The sequence below is a fragment of the Zootoca vivipara genome, chromosome 13, assembly GCF_963506605.1.
Source record: "Zootoca vivipara chromosome 13, rZooViv1.1, whole genome shotgun sequence".
In the NCBI taxonomy this organism is placed as follows: Eukaryota; Metazoa; Chordata; class Lepidosauria; order Squamata; family Lacertidae; genus Zootoca; species Zootoca vivipara.
In genome coordinates, this window is record NC_083288.1 from 44,749,067 (window position 1) to 44,765,026 (window position 15,960).

Below are 15,960 nucleotides of genomic sequence, written 5' to 3' on the forward strand. Positions count from 1 at the left end.
GAGGAGGGCAGAGATAGGAGCAGTCCTTCCGCCGTGGGTGAGGAAATAGAAAACCTCTACTATTTAGGGACGTCCTCCCACCAAATGGATTGGAAGGGGGTGGGCAGTGGCCTCTTGCCCCAAAGCTGGGCATCTTGTTTTGGTTGGCACGAGCGCCCTCTGCCTTCAGTCTCCAGCTCCTTGCAGAAGCACATAGGGGCCTCCTCCTGTGCCTGAAATCTGGAACCTTCTGCATGCAAAACACATTCTGAGCTGCGCTCCGTTCATTGCCTCCTGCCGTTCATTTCTCGGTGACTGGAATCCAGCACCGTAGAGCCACAGCCAACCAGCCAGCTTCATGTGAGAGGGAAGGGAGCAGCAGGAGCTCATCTTCACCTTGCGTGGAATTTCCCCCTGCCCTGAAGGGAGGAGAGGGTAGGAGCAAGAAGCCGGTCCCTCATCTCATGCAGCCTTTCAGTGGGATAATCCAAAGTCCAGGAGCAAGGTCTTGCCCATCCATCCCCTCTCCTGTGCCCAGAAGCTTCTCCATGCTGGTGAGCTGCTTCCAAGACCCACCAGCAAGGAATACAGGCAGAATAATAAGGGGTGGGTTAGGACCGAGGGAGTTGCAGCCTTCTACCTATCAATCACCCAAGTGCCTCTAGGGGGCTAAACAGCATCTTCCACAGGAACTGGGCTCTCGCCTCCACGTCCCACATCCTTCCCAAGTCTCAGCTATGGAGAATGAATCCATTTTGTTTTATTAATTTATTTTAGAAAAAAACCCTATGTTAGAATACAATCCATTCCTTTTGCCAACACCCCCTGCAAAACACCCCCTTTGGTCCATCGCGCTAAAATCTCCCCTTGTCTCCCTTCTACATGTTCTTGGGCTTAGAGATGATTCCGTCTGGGTAACGTTGTTTGAACTGAGCCACCACATCTGGATCCAGCAGGTGGATTCCGTCCAGCTGGTTACCAAGCGTGATCCTAAGACGTGAGAGAGAGAGAGGGGATTAAGGGGAGGGTGGAGGTAATGAGGAAAGGGGGGGTCTATATAAAACCTGTGTTGTGGTTCCAGTGTGAGGCTGAGTGAAGGATTGGTTAAATGGTGCTGGTGGAAAACTTTGATTATCAACTGCTGAGATTCGTAAGTGGGAAGAGAATGCCAAGGAATCTCTGGCTGAACCAGGCCCCTCACTCAGCCACAGATCGGCTGCATCCTAACTCAACTCATTCCAGTGGATAGGACTGCCCCCTAAATAACAGTAGCAATAACAGTATCTGCCACCTATGCAGATCAGATCCACCAGATCTCTGACTATTTAGAGTTGCCGCCAAGCGTAATGTTGCATCTTTAAGCAAAACAACCTCATTTGACAGCCACCAACTAGGATGGCTTTCGAAGAGGATTGGACAAATTCAGGGAAGAGAGGGCCATCGAGGTGCTAATAGTTACATTGGGCTATGCTCTGCCTCCACAACTGGAGGGAGCCATGCTTCTGAATCCCAGTTGCTGGAAACCACAGGAGGGTTGTCTGCACTGACTGGCAGCAGCCTTGCTGGGCTGCAGATGGGACATTCCCAGTCCTACTTGGAAGATCCCAGGGATCGAACCATGGACCACATTTCTAAATTCTGTCAAAGCGGCGTTCAGATGAGAACCATGGGCTTTGCAGCAGAGTTCAAATTTTAAGAGAGTTTCGAGAGGTCATTCAACTGTTCGGGGACAAAAGGGATGGGTGACGCTCACCAGTTGGGCTGGACGTTATGGGGTCGCCCAAAGAGCTCTATTTTGCGGGTCCCGGGTGAGAGCCGCTCGATCATGCCATAGATCTCGTCCGGCTTGTGACTGGTGGAGCGTACCTGCGGGACAGTAAATTTCAGAGGCGGTAAATATTGTGGGGGGACCTTTCCGCTGCCCCTGGGTCCAATGTTGGGCTGACCCAACTCTCTGCCTTACCTCTGCCACAATGACGTCGCAGTCAAGACCTCGGTTGAAGCCCTGGGGGTTTCCTTTCACCCCGACCTGCTCGCAAAAAAAGATGGTTCAGGCACAATCGATCTCTGTAACTTGTGCCCATTTACATGGAATGCTTTGCGTTCTCTATTGTAGCGTTCCTCAAAAGAAGGGGAGTGGCAGAGTGAAGCTGCTCAAAACAGCTTTTGCAAAGATAGTGTTGGGACTACAACTCCTATCATCTCTTGAGCGTTGGGGCTGATGGGAGTTGGAGTCCAATAACATTTGGAGGGCACGACATCAGCTATCCCTGAGCTATCCGTTGCAATGTTGCATGGACCAATTGTTCAAAAGAAATAGGACAGGCTCCCCACCCTAGGCGAGGCAGAGAAATACAGGCCACAGGCTAAGCATTCCAGTGGGCTTAGTGGAGCCCACAAAACAATGAGCAGTGGGCCAGGATTTATCCCCCCCCCCCCCGTAATCTAGTGTTCACAATAATTTTGGTGTTCAGCTGTTTTCAACCATGGAAAGCCAGGGGGATGGAATTGGCATGGGGTATCTCTCGGTTCTTTTCAACAGTCATGAGGACTAGTAGCTTGCTTTTTTAAAGTCTCCAGCATGCCCAAGTTCTGCACTTGAGGGATTATACACGGACGAGCCAACATGCTGAATATACATTGCCTGTGCGTCTCCCTCCACCCCAAAAAACCCCAGACTCCTGTATGTTTTCCGTTTCCATGGGATTCCTAACCTAACTTCTCTCTCCCCACCCCAATTACCAAGCAGTGCTCTTTGCCATGGTTGAGCCAGTGGCCTGTCCGCCCCGTCCGGATAATGCGCTGGAGCTGGTTTGTTTTCACCCAGATTATCTCATCTACTCGCTCGTACCTAGAAAGCGGGGGGTGGGGGGTGGGGAGGACAGCAGGCAGTGAGGCTGAGCAGGAAGAAGAGGGATCACAGAAAGGAGAGGACCCTCCACCTCCGGCTGTAAGAATGCACTTACCCCCAGAGATTCAGGCACTCCCGGCCGAGTTCCATGGCCCTTGCAGTTGCAATGGAGAGAGAAAAGAGCAGTATTAATGGTGAATGAATCATGGCTGTTCACGAGTGGGGAAGAGAGAGACCCTTCCCCCCCCCTTGTCTCTTGTTGCCCCATAGTTGACTGGGTTGAGGCTGTTAACACTTTCCCACTCCAGAACAAGCTTGATCCTACCTCACAGGTGGGAGAATCCCAATGTGGCCCTCCTGCCTCTTTTAACAGGCCCCCCAGGCCACACGGGCCCTACTTCACAGCCTCCGTATTTTGGCTGCACTTGACCTCTGAGAATGCCTCTTGCTTGCCTGGATGGAGGCTAGAGTTCTGTGTGCACAGAACAGACCACAGCCTACAGTACAAAGGTAGCATTTAGATTCATTGTTCCATCTGCTTTTTCCTCTGGTTACACCCCTTCCTGGCCCCCAAAAGATTACCTAGACCTAATGTGGATCTATCTACTGCTCTAAGAAGCCAGGTTCTTCCTGGTTCTCTGTCGCCCTCTGGAGGTGACTCTGGGTCTTGCTGAGATGGCGGTGCGTTGGAGAATCGGGCCCTGCCAGGTGTTTCTCAGCCACAGATCCCCTCCTGAGCCATGCTGCCTGGGAGTTCAGAGCACAGGGAGGGCTGTAAGGTGGGGAATCCCAGGTGTAATGGCCGGTGCCAGACCGGGAGACCAGGGTTCAAATCCCATCTCATCTCGGCCACCAAACTCACTGGGAGATGCTATCCCTCTTCCTGCCCTACCTGCCAGGGTCGTGAGGATGAAGGGGGAAAGGGGTGATCCTCGGAGGAAGGACAAGTTGGGTTAAATGTCCCGTACCGGCCAGTGACCCACAGAAAGAGGAACCCCTCGTCCTGCAGGACGGGGATGTTGAGGCGCCTCATCTCGTCGTCCGTAAGGGTCCCGTACGGAAGCTCCATGTGGATGTCCCAGGGCGGGTCGGCCATCACGACAGCGAACTTGCCCAGGATGCTGACGTCAAGGTAGCGGATGTCGCAACAAATCCACTGGCAGCAAAGAGAGGAAACGGAAGGGAATGCTTTAGAGAACATGGAGAGGTGCTTAAAAAAATAAATAAATAAATCAAAATACAGTGGACCCAGTGGATATGGATTTAATTCGTTCCGGGGGTCCGTGCACACCCCCAAAAAAATCAGTAACCAGGGGCGCTGTTTCTGTGCATGTGTGCGGTGCGATAGAGCACTTCTGCGCGAGCAGCAAAACCCAGAAAAATACTTCCGGTTTGCCAATTTTGCAACCCGAAGATTACATATCCAGACAGGTTTGTAACCCCAGGGTCCACTGTAATTAAGGTGGCATCCACAGGAAGCTGCCTCGTACCAAGTCATCGATGCCTCCCCCCGCTGCAGATATCCGCTGCGGCCAGCCCTGGGTACCTGTGGAGGGAAAAGGCGGTCCACGCTGGAGTCCCTCCCCACCGCCTGGGGCAGCGCCAGCTCCTGGCCCGAGCTCAACTCCCGCCCGCAAGGGGCGTCCAGGTCAGCACAGGCGTCGATTTCGTAGTGGACGTACTTGCAGGTGTCCATGTGGAAGCAGGTGTTGAGGAAGGAGCAGTCCCCCAGAGACTCGTCCGTGTGCTTGTTGATGATGCGGCTGCAAGGAGAAAGGGCGGGTGCTTCTCTAGATGCTACCTTGTTTCACGTCCACCTTGGACTGTTTCATGTGAAGCCTCTGACAACCCCCTACTAGCGCCCATGTCCCCTGATGCTAGTCACTGTCGGATTGAAAGTACAGTCATACCTCAGGTTGCGAACGCTGCAGGTTGCGCGTTTTCGGGTTGCGCTCCACGCCAAACCCGAAAGTACTGGAACGGGTTACTTCCGGATTTTGGCACTCGCGCATGCGCAAAAGCAGAAAATGACATCATGCATGCACAGAAGTGCCGAATTGCATCGCGTGCGTGCGTAGACGCAGCACCACAGGTTGCGAACGCTGCGGGTTGCAAACGTGCCTCCCGAACAGATCACGTTCGCAACCCGAGGTATAACTGTACTCCCCCCCACCCCCGACCGCTTGATTGGGTGTGATTTTAACAGGATTCATATATTTCTGTGTTTGGGCTTTATGATACGCCACTTTGAAATGCCCGTGTGAAAGGCAGCCTATCTTAATAATTCGAAATAAATTGGCAAACTAAATATCCCACCCCCTTGAAGGCATGGTTCAGATCTGAATAACTATTAAAGTTCATCTAAACTGGTGGTTCTCAAAAGCACTGGAAACAGTGGTGGAAGCTAAGAGGCAAGGGGGTGGCAGCGGGGGGGGGCACTGGAGTTGTGAACGACTATTGGACTTTGAAAAGCTGGCATCACTGGATCAAATTCATCAGTTGTTTTGGATTAATTAAACTAAACCATTTTAGCTGTATTTTGAATAAATGTGCAATTGTTTTGTTTTCTCTACCTTCATCAGACGATCACTGGGCAGTTTACAGTATGAAAACACAAAAATGTGTAACACAATACCAAACAAAACAATAACACCACACCACCCACACAGTTTAAAAGGATATAGATCCATGGTTCTCACAGGGGGGCAATTTGATTTTTAAGGCAGGCAATTTAAGAATGATTTATTAACAGTTAATGGCCTTTTAGGTTTCCTCCACGTGAATAGGAGTTCACTTTTTGAATAATAAGAATTACATGTCACCCGGGGGGGGGGGGGGCATCAGGATTTTCGAGATGATTAGGTGGGACATGGCCAAAAAAGGGTTGGGAACCATAGATTGCTTAATTAGCAAAAATCCTGATTACAGAGGAATGGTTTCTCCTGGCACCTAAAGATATGTAGTGAAGCTCCCCAGGGGAGAGCATTCCAAAAGCCTGGAGCCACTGCAGAAAAGGCCCGTTCTCATGTTGCCGCCCTTTGGACCTCACATGGAAGGGGCCTCAGCTGATCAGTGTGGGGTCTGGGTCGGTGCATACGGAGAGAGCCTGTCCTTGAGGTATTGCGTTCCTGGGCCCTTTTAGCCTTTATAGCTCAAAACCAACCTTTTGAATTGGGCACAGAAATTAATTGGCAGTCAGGCCAGGATTGCCATTATATGCTACAATTATCTTGCCCCGCGGGTGAGCAACCTGGCCGCTGAGTTCTGCACCAGGTGGAGTTTCTGAGTTCCGCCTTCAGAAACTGGGTCACTTGCATCTTTAGTCTGATTCGCTGGGGCTGGTTTTATAAAGCAAGGCCAAGACAAGGCATGGCAAAAGACCCTGGCACTCAGTCACTAAGCCTGAGTTCCAGACCCCACTCTAAAGTTTCTGGAAGTCCTGCGCATGCACGCACGTCCAATGGTATTTCCAAAACCGAATATTTCCAAAACTGAACCCCAGAGGCTCACCGGAAGTGGAGCTTTCGGCACGGCCTGTCGGCGTCGCTGGCCTTCATGCACTCCTCCTTGGTTCCGTAGTCGCAAAACTCTTGCACCTGCGCCCGGCCTCGCGAGCGGAACTTCTCCACGATGGACTGCTCCTTGGCTGTTGTCGTGTTCAGCAGCTCCAAGATCTCCTGGCTCACCTGGGGAGGCAAGGAGGCCGAGACCAGGTCAGTGGAAAGGAAGACATAAAAAATCAGTCTTCATGATTCCAACTGGAATTCATTTTCATTTTTTGTCTCCATCCACATTGCTTGGTAAGAGGGCAAGTCCTTTGGGCGGGGGGGGGGGGCAGCTTTTTTCTTTTTAAGGGAAGGTATATGTCATCATATAGGGAGCTCCCACGTGCGGCCAATGCTTCCTGAAAGCAGGGCTTGCCGTTTGGGGCTAAATGACTGCAAGCCCCACTCATCTCCCGGGTTGAGTTTGAGCCAGGATGCAAAGGCAAAAACGCTCCTTTGCAGTCACAGTTTGAAGCCATGCCTGAAACGGAAAGAATAAAGGATTATCTTCTTTGAAGTTGCAACGCTTGATGTCATTGTGATATCAGCTGACTGACAGGTGTGCGGACACACCCCACCTGCAAAAGTGGCCCGCAGCGGTGGCGGCGGGGAGCTCAGCATCCTCCCTGCTGGCCAGATCCTGCCCCCCACCCCTAGGGTACAGCATCCATCTGACCACCCACGGAGACAACACACTGAGAAAATTATGGACTCTAGACCCCAAGCAGGGAGACCTGCCCAGGCGTTGGGATCTGCAGGGATGCCCTGCTGGCCTTTCAGCCACCCAATGAAGTTTGTGGGGCAGCACTGCACAAGAGGGCCTTCTCCGTGGTGGCCCCCCAAGCTGTGGAATGTTTCCCCTTCCAAGGTGCGTCTGGCCTTCTCACTAAAGTTGTACCTTGGATCACGAACACCTTGGTACTTGGACGTTTTGGCTCCCGAACACCGCAAACCCGAAAGTGAGTGTTCTGGTTTGCAAACATTCTTTGGAATCCGTACATCTGACGGATCTTCTGCAGCTTCTGATTGGCTGCAGGAGCTTCCTTTAGCCACTCAGAATCCGCGCTTTGGTTTCCAGACGTTTTGGAAGTCGATCAGACTTCCAGAACGGATTCCATTTGGTTTCCAAGGTACAACTATGTATACATTTCAACGTCAGATCAAGAACGCCCTTTTTCTGTCTTTGAGGGGTGAAGCATGAGATCAGAATACACCTCTGGTATAAATGTCTAAGTATTGCGCTGAGATGTACGTAACCCACTTGGGGACTGCGTGATGAAGGGAAGGCTGTAAATGCCTAATCCTAAAATAAAACAAATCTTGCCAGGGCTGGCTGGTGCTCATTGGGTGGAAAGCAGAGGGGCCAACAGGAAGACAATATACTATTTTTGTATGCGACAACTGCGGCTAGGACATTGTTAGCCCAAAAATGGAAAACTCAGGACTTACCGACGATTGAAGAGTGGCAGACAAAAATGATAGACTATGCAGAATTAGCAAGACTGACTAGCAGGATTCGGAACCACGGGGAAGCAAGGTTCCAAAGAGATTGGAGTAAATTTGTGGACTATATGGAAAAGAACTGTAGAAGTTTAAAGACACTTGCAGGACTGAAATAAATCCTACGAATTGACATTAAATGGGAGGTATAAAGGAACTGCGAGATAAGAATTGAATAGAAAACCAAATGAGGGGAGGGAGGGAAGTCAAGCTCGGCGGAGCATTGGAAACGAGAGATTTGGAGAAAATTGTTTAAAAAGATTGATGTATGTGTGGTATTGTTTTTTAATGTTTGTTTTGTTTAATGTTTTTTAATGTGTTTTAATTGGAAAATATAATAAATTGCTTTTTTTTTTAAAAAAAAAGAAAGCAGAGAGGCCAACAGCAGGTGGCGCCAGAGCCAATGACAGCTGGAGCCAACTAATTCTCTTTTTGCTGTCATTTCCCTCCATGCTGACTTCTTCAAGGGCAACACTTAGTCTAAAGAGGAGGTTATTGTAAAATATCTTTACAATAAGCTAGTTGATTGGATAACAGGAAGCTATTCTTGCCAAAGAGCAAGCAGGATTTAGACAAGGCAGATCCACTACAGACCATTGCCTTGTACTAGCCCATTTTATGGATAAGTATGTTAAGAAACCAGGTGGTGTGCTCTTTGCAGCTTTCATTGATCTGAAAGCTGCATTCGATTCAATCTCTCAAATAAGATAAGTTGAAATCTTCAAGTATAGATAAAAGATTATTGTTCTTGATTGAATGCCTATAGGAAAACACCGCGCTGAAAGTGCGTTGCTCTACAAATAGGCAGCTCACAGGAGCCGTGCCAGCCACAAAGGGAGTTAAGCAAGGTCGTATCCTAGCTCCCACATTGTTTAATTTACATAGAAATGATACTGTACTACCATGCATTTATTTATATTGTATAGATCTAATATCAGCAGAGGAAGCCCTTCGGGGTGAAACAAGGGAGATATCCGGAAACCTTGTTCTGCCCAAGTTAGCAGTTTGTACCAGCTTGTGCCAGCAGTCTACATCAACAATGTTGTTCTTCTTACCTTGAGGACTTTTCTATTTTTACCTAAGGATTGTGTTATACAGGGACTTACAAGAAGAAACAATAAGAAAGCCTAAGGATTGTGTTATACAGGAACTCACAAGAAGAAACAGATAAGAAAAGAAGAAACGTATTATCATAGGTTACATACCGTATATATGAACTGTATATGTTGCACATACTGGGCTAGACTTTTACGTTAGGAAATAACCAATAAAATGTTCACTGTTGTTATTATTCAGCCTGTTGCACTTTGTGTATTGTGATTGCTGTATTCCTATCTCAAACAAAAGTGGGCCTGAAAAGATTGATGAGGGCATTCTCAGGATACTACCTTCAAACTACAAGAAAGAAGATTCCACCTAAACATTAGGAAGAACTTCCTGACAGTAAGAGCTGTTCGACAGTGGAACTTGCTGCCAAGGAGTGTGGTGGAGTCTCCTTCTTTGGAGGTCTTTAAGCGGAGGCTTGACAGCCATCTGTCAGGAATGCTTTGATGGTGTTTCCTGCTTGGCAGGGGGTTGGACTGGATGGCCCTTGTGGTTTCTTCCAACTCTATGATTCTACCAAAGAGAACAGCTGGCTGTGAATTAACAAGAAAACTTGAAGAGGAAGTTGCCAGGCAGTGGCATCCTCAGCATAAGATGGGCAAGTGAGGGCTGGCCGAGGATGGGATGGGGTTGGTGAGGCAGTGCCCCATTTGCCCTCAGGGACCAGCCTCTGCTGGTTTTTCACAACAACCCTGGGATTTCGCAGCTGTCCATTGCTCCCTCCCCCTACCTTCTTGCTCTGCTGCTCCTTTGTAGACTGCTGGCTCAGCAGGCTCTCGATCTCCAGGTCCAGGTCCGAGGCCTGCTTGCGAGACTTCTTGGGGGGCTCCTTGAGCACCTCGGAAAACGCCAAGGCAGAGGGAGCGGCTCCGGACACGGAGGCAGGGACCCCGGCGTCCTGCTCCCCGGCTCTCCTCTTTGACCCCCCGGGCCCGACCCCTTCCCCGGAGTCCTTCTTCTCGGCCACAGCGCCCATCATGGCAGAGAGCTTGGAGTGGTCGGCGTAGGTGACCAGCATGGGTTGGTCGTCATCCTGGAGGAGGCCCCGTTTGACCTCGATGAGCTCCTGCGCCGCAAACTTCTGCAAGAGGCTTTCCACGCTCCGCTGAGTGGCGGGGGCTTCGGGCTGTGGGACAAGGAGTAAGCCAATCAGAGGAGGTTGAGGAGGTGTGGACTGGCAGCATCAGACAACAAGCGAGAAGAAGAGCTGTGGCTCAGTGGCAGAGCATTTGCCTTGCCTGCAGAAGGTCCCAGGTTCAATCCCCAGCACCTCCAGGTGGGGCTGGGAGACACCAGTCTGAAGCCATGGAGAGAGACTGCCAGTCAGTGTAGAGAATACTGAGATAGATGGATCAACAGTCAGCCACCTTCCTATGTTTCTATGAGATCAGCCTGTCACGACCAAAAAGCAACAGACTAAGCAAAGCAGCAACAAATAAATTGCTGAAGCTCACTGAGTTCATATGGAACATGTAAGCTTTTGCTCTGCTCTGGAGAAGGAGGGGAAATTGCTGCAGCAAATGGAAAGAAGGGAGGCAGGAATGGTCTCTTGGCTCTGCTGAGATATCAGCCTGCTTTTGTCTCTTCCTTTGTCTTAAGTGGTAATGGCTGTTCCATCAAACTACCAGAACAGTTTCCATCTCACCTGGCCATTATAAGAAAGCTAATTTTACAAACTGGTGCCCAAGCAACTTTTTCCCTCCCCACTCCCCATCCTTGTCTTCCTTTCATTGTCTTTTAAATTACAGCCATACCTTGGAAATCGAATGGAATCCGCCCCAGAAGTCCGTTCGACTTCCAAAACATTCAAAAACCAAAGCATGGCTTCAGATTGGCCGCAGGAAGCTTCTGCAGCCAATCGGAAGCCACGGAAACCCCGCCGGACGTTCGGCTTCCAAAAGAACATTTGAAAACCGGAACACTCACTTCCAGGTTTCGGTCGTTGGGGAGCCAATTTGTGTGGGAGCCAAGGTGTTCGAGATCCAAGGTACGACTGTATAAGCCTGGACACAGACTGTCTTCGTGTTTTGATTTTAATGATCTGCAAGGCCCCTCTGGGAGCCTCTGCCATCCAAGAGTGGAATTTGGGGGTGTATCTGGGGAAAGAAAATCACACTGAAAGAGCCATGACTTTTGGGTGCTCTGACAGGGAGGAAGCATAGCTGATGTCATTCTGTTTTTATTGTAATTATTTGTAAGTTTTAAACTGTTTTTTACATATGCATAAAGTTTTAATTCTGTCAATGTCTTATTGTTTTTTTTTCATTATTGTTTTTTCCTATGTTTTTATCTGTAAGCCACCTTGAGTCCCGTCAGGGAAAAAGGTGTGGGTATAAATAAATGAATAATAACGCTTTAATAATTGTTTTTCTTTGCAACAAAGTGAACCAATTCCCACTTGCTTTTTAAAGAATAATCAAGAATCTCAGGATCCTGAAGAGGATATAACTGTAATAACCTGCAGTTTCATGAGAGTATATATTTAAAGATGAATAAATGAACAAATGAGGGTAATTTGGATATGCAGAAGATGTTAAAAATAAATTTAAGGAACCGCAGAAAGAGGGGGAAGGAAGTCAATTTTGAAATGTCAAAATGTCATTAATTGTAAAATTAATGAAATGTACAAAATTAGTGAAATGTATAAACTTGAAAAGTATAAATAATTTTTAAATAATAATAATAAAGGATCCTGCAGAGGATGTGCTGACTCCCAAATAAACCTGGGGGTTCCTAAAAGTGAACAGACCAAGACCAATGGGAAGAATGTAGACCTTGCCTGGGGGGGGGGGAAGTCAGGGGAGAAGCAGACAATGCCATCCAATCTGGGTTGTTGCTTTGATGCTCACCGTGGAAATCGCATGGCAGATAGACAAGGCGTCTGTGGGTAGGGCCAGTCCTAAGTCGGAGAGGTGATGCAGGAGCTTCTTCTCAAGCTCAGGATCAGCCACTAGATCCCCCGGCTCAGTGGCGGTACTGGGCGTGACGGACGAAGGAACCGGACTGTCGCTTCGAAAGGGAGGGCTGAGGGCCAGGTCCGGATTCCTCAGGTCTGATGTAAGGAGAGATGAGGTCATTAAAGAAGAGCGCCGCAGCTGGATCAGTCCAAAGGCCCACCCAGTCTAGTTTTCTGCTCCCACAGCAACTTGCTAAAGGAAGCGTGAAAGCAGAACCTGAGTATCACAGCACTCTCCCCATTTGCAATTCCCAGCAAGTGTAACTCAAAGGCATCCTGCCTCTTACGTTCTGCCAGGAAGCTTGCTAGCTGGCCACTTTTGAAAACACGGCATTGGTTTCTTTTAAAACCGATTTTTTAATGGAGGAAGACAAGCAACTAAAAGAAAGAAGCGTAAAGAACAGAACAGCTCCCACCGGATCAGCTCACATTAAAAATACAGTATCCATGGATACATCCATCTTAGGCAAAGCATATATATTGACAAATGCCCCCCAAAGGCAGGCTTTGCAGATACTGCATGATGCAGGCCACTGTCAATTAATAAATGAAAACAACAAGTACAAAAACTTTATGGAATACGCAGAAATGGTGAAACTTACCGGGGAAAAAAGAAATCGAGATAGTAAGAAATCAAGAATATAAATGGTTTATTGAATATTTACAAACAAACTGTAAACAGTTAAGAACATTGGCAGGATTATTGTAACAACCTACAGTTCTATAAGAGCAGGCTTCCTCAATCTCGGCCCTCCAGATGTTTTGGGACTACAACTCCCATGATCCCTAGCTAGCAGGACCAGTGGTCAGGGATGATGGGAACTGTAGTCTCAAAACACCTGGAGGACTGAGGTTGAGGAAGCCTGTATAAGAGTATAAAGTAAATGAATAAATGATAAAAGTTAATTTGGAATATGCAGAAAATATTTTTTAAATAAATAAATAAATAAATAAGGAACCGCAGAAAGAGGGGGAAGGAAGTCATGTTTCGAAGTGTTAAAATGATTTGTAACATTACTGAAATGTATAAAATCGAAAAATAAATAAATGAAAACAACTAGATGATACACAGATGGGCACCCACGCAAAGACGATGTTGGCCAGAAGACGCATTCAGGCACAGCTAGGATACTGGATCCGATTCAACCAACCCTCCTCCCCAGGAAACTCTGGGAACTGTAGCTCCGTGAGGAGAATAGGAGTGTCTCCCGACAAGCTACAATTCCCACGATTTGGGAAGCCAAAACTCTTTAAAGTGGCATGGTAACACTTAGAAATATATGGTGCAAACGGGAGCCTCAGCCATACTCCGGAGGAGATAAGTGAATGGACTTGCCTAGCCTAGCCCAGGCCCATTTATGTCAATGGGTCTACTCTGAGCAGGACTTACTTGGATGCAGCCCTGTCCTGATGCTTCTAGCAGCCTATCCTATCCTATCCTATCCTATCCTTATCCTATCCTATCCTATCCTATCCTATCCTATCCACACGCCCCTGCGCGTCCTTCGCCTGCTTCCCTTACCCAGGGGGTCCTGCTTGCGCCTCCGCTGCAGCCGCTCCCGCAGCGAGTCCAGCTGCTTCTTGTGAGCCTGGATCGAGCTCCATGTGTCCGACATTGCCCCCGGTTAGCCGGGTAGCGGCTGTCCCGGCAAAGGGGAGGGCCGGGTTGAGAAGGACCGGAAGTACTTCTTGGGGGACGGAGATAAGGGAAGCACACTTCCCGCCGCGTGCCCGTAGTTCGAAGCTGAAACCGGGCAGCGGGTGGAGAGCCGCCATCTTCGCTTAAGGCGGCGAAGCTCAGGGGGCCATTTTTGAAGTGGGTTCGAGTCTCTACACTACAGACGTAAGAAAGAATTAGGAATAGGAGGGCAGTGTTTTTGTCCGGGGAGCTGAACTGCTGGAGAGCTGCAGCCATTGGATCATTTATTTTTATATATTTATACACTGCTTTTTTTCTTTAAAATATGTTTAGGGGAGCCCTCATTTTGACTCAAGAAAATCACAATTTTATAGTTCAAATCGGGAAAAATAAATACAGCAAAAGGACAAAATTACAAAGATTCACAAAATGTTTAGCGGTATGCATACTCCTGCGTACCCCCAGAAAAAAAGCTCACCTTTGCCAGACCCTGAGTTACACATGGTTTAGGGAGACCACAGTGTGAAACTGCTAAATTGCAATGCTGGGAGAGATTCAGTGCTATCACTGGCAGTCGGAGACGAAGAATTTAAAGCATATTACTGTATGTGTATATAATGGTCTGAAGCTCAACATCAAAAAAACTAAGATCATGGCCACTGGTCCCATCACCTCCTGGCAAATAGAAGGGGAAGAAATGGAGGCAGTGAGAGATTTTACTTTCCTTGGCTCTTTGATCACTGCAGATGGTGACAGCAGTCATGAAATTAAAAGATGCCTGCTTCTTGGGAGAAAAGCGATGACAAACCTAGACAACACCTTAAAAAGCAGAGACATCACCTTGCCGACAAAGTATAGTAAAGCTATGGTTTTCCCAGTAGTGATGTGGAAGTGAGAGCTGGACTATAAAGAAGGCTGATCGCCGAAGAACTGATGCTTTTGAATTTTGGTGCTGGAGGAGACTCTTGAGAGTCCCATGGACTACAAGAAGATCAAACCTATCCATTCTGAAGGAAATCAGTCCTGAGTGCTCACTGGAAGGACAGATCCTGAAGCTGAGGCTCCAATACTTTGGCCACCTCATGAGAAGAGAAGAATCCTTGGAAAAGACCCTGATGTTGGGAAAGATTGAGGGCACAAGGAGAAGGGGACGACAGAGGACGAGATGGCTGGACAGTGTTCTCGAAGCTACGAACATGAGTTTGACCAAACTGTGGGAGGCAGTGGAAGACAGGAGTGCCTGGCATGCTATGGTCCATGGGATCACGAAGAGTCGGACACGACTAAACGACTAAACAACAACAAATGTGTATTAATCGGCATACCAGTCCCAGGATGACTGTGTTATTAATGGCTGTTTTGCAAATTCATTGCCACTGTAAGGCATTTATTTATCACTGTCCTAAATTTTCTGCAGTCCATTTTTCTCTGAATTCAGAGTTTACGATTTCCACCTTAACTCCCAACTCTCTCTCTGTCTCTCTCTCTCTCAACAGTGCCCTTCAGCTCTCTATATTGGACAAACAGGCCAAACCCTACGCCAAAGGATAAATGGACATAAATCTGACATCAGGAACCACAAGACAGAGAAACCAGTAGGAGAACACTTCAATCTCCCAGGACATTCTATACAAGATCTCAAAGCAGCTGTTTTATTACAGAAAAATTTCAGGAACAGACTGGAAAGAGAAGTTGCTGAATTGGAACTCATTATCAAGCTTAAAACCATGAAGCCACCTGGGATGAACAAAGACATAGGATTCTTATCTCATTATGCATGATCAAGCTTTCTTTAGCGCCTCAGCCCTTGCTTTTTCCCCGCAGGACCAATTGCGGTCATCAGCAGTCGTTAACAGCCATCTACAGGTTTACCACTCCCACCAGCCCATCACCCATTCCCACCCACCCCCACCACCCTCTGTATATACATAAGGGTCTGACTCTTCTGTTTCAAGTGTATCTAAAGAAGTGTGCATGTACACGAAAGCTCATACCAAAAACTTAGTTGGTCTTTAAGGTGCTAATGAAGGAATTTTTTTTATTTTGCTTCGACTCAGACCAACACAGCTACCTACCTGTAACTCTCTCTCTCTCTCTCTCTCTCTCTTTCTGTGTGTGTGTGTGTGTGTGTGTGTGTGTGTGTGTGTGTGTGTGTGGTGTAATTCAAGATAACACTTTCTGCATCTGATAGACTGGAGTGAAAGCTTATGCCACCATAAATTTGCTAGTCTCTTGCAGCAGAAAGGAGTCTCCCAGCACCTTAAAAGACTAGTAGCAGCTTCCCCACTGGAATTTGCAGGATGAAAAAGAGCAAAAGAAGTTGAGGATGGTAAATGGGGAGGTTGGGGGGGGAGGGATTAGTTCCTAGAAGGAAGTGCCCCCTCTC

The 15,960-nt window shown here is 48.1% G+C and overlaps 1 protein-coding gene across 1 annotated transcript; it reads right to left on the reverse strand.

Moving 5' to 3' along the window:
* Window positions 1-335: 335 nt before the first annotated feature.
* On the reverse strand, window positions 336-13,601 carry METTL3 (methyltransferase 3, N6-adenosine-methyltransferase complex catalytic subunit). Its single transcript, XM_060281831.1, has 11 exons — window positions 13,458-13,601; window positions 11,829-12,031; window positions 9,710-10,105; window positions 6,341-6,516; window positions 4,377-4,593; window positions 3,799-3,986; window positions 2,946-2,984; window positions 2,722-2,830; window positions 1,943-2,008; window positions 1,733-1,845; window positions 336-969 (listed from the first exon to the last, which is right to left on the reverse strand). Exons 1-11 carry the CDS (start codon window positions 13,549-13,551, stop codon window positions 858-860), a joined length of 1,713 nt encoding a protein of 570 aa, XP_060137814.1. The 5' UTR covers window positions 13,552-13,601; the 3' UTR covers window positions 336-857.
* Window positions 13,602-15,960: the final 2,359 nt, after the last annotated feature.

What these genes read in the sequence shown, in the direction of transcription:
- METTL3 (XM_060281831.1), bottom strand. Translation starts at nt 13,551, where the DNA reads ATGTCGGACACATGGAGCTCGATCCAGGCTCACAAGAAGCAGCTGGAC. An exon ending in GCGCAAGCAGGACCCCCTGG is followed by an intron (nt 12,032 to 13,457) that starts GTAAGGGAAGCA and finishes TCCTTACATCAG; the next exon opens with ACCTGAGGAATCCGGACCTG. An exon ending in ATGGCAAAGAGCACTGCTTG is followed by an intron (nt 2,009 to 2,721) that starts GTAATTGGGGTG and finishes TTTTGCGAGCAG; the next exon opens with GTCGGGGTGAAAGGAAACCC.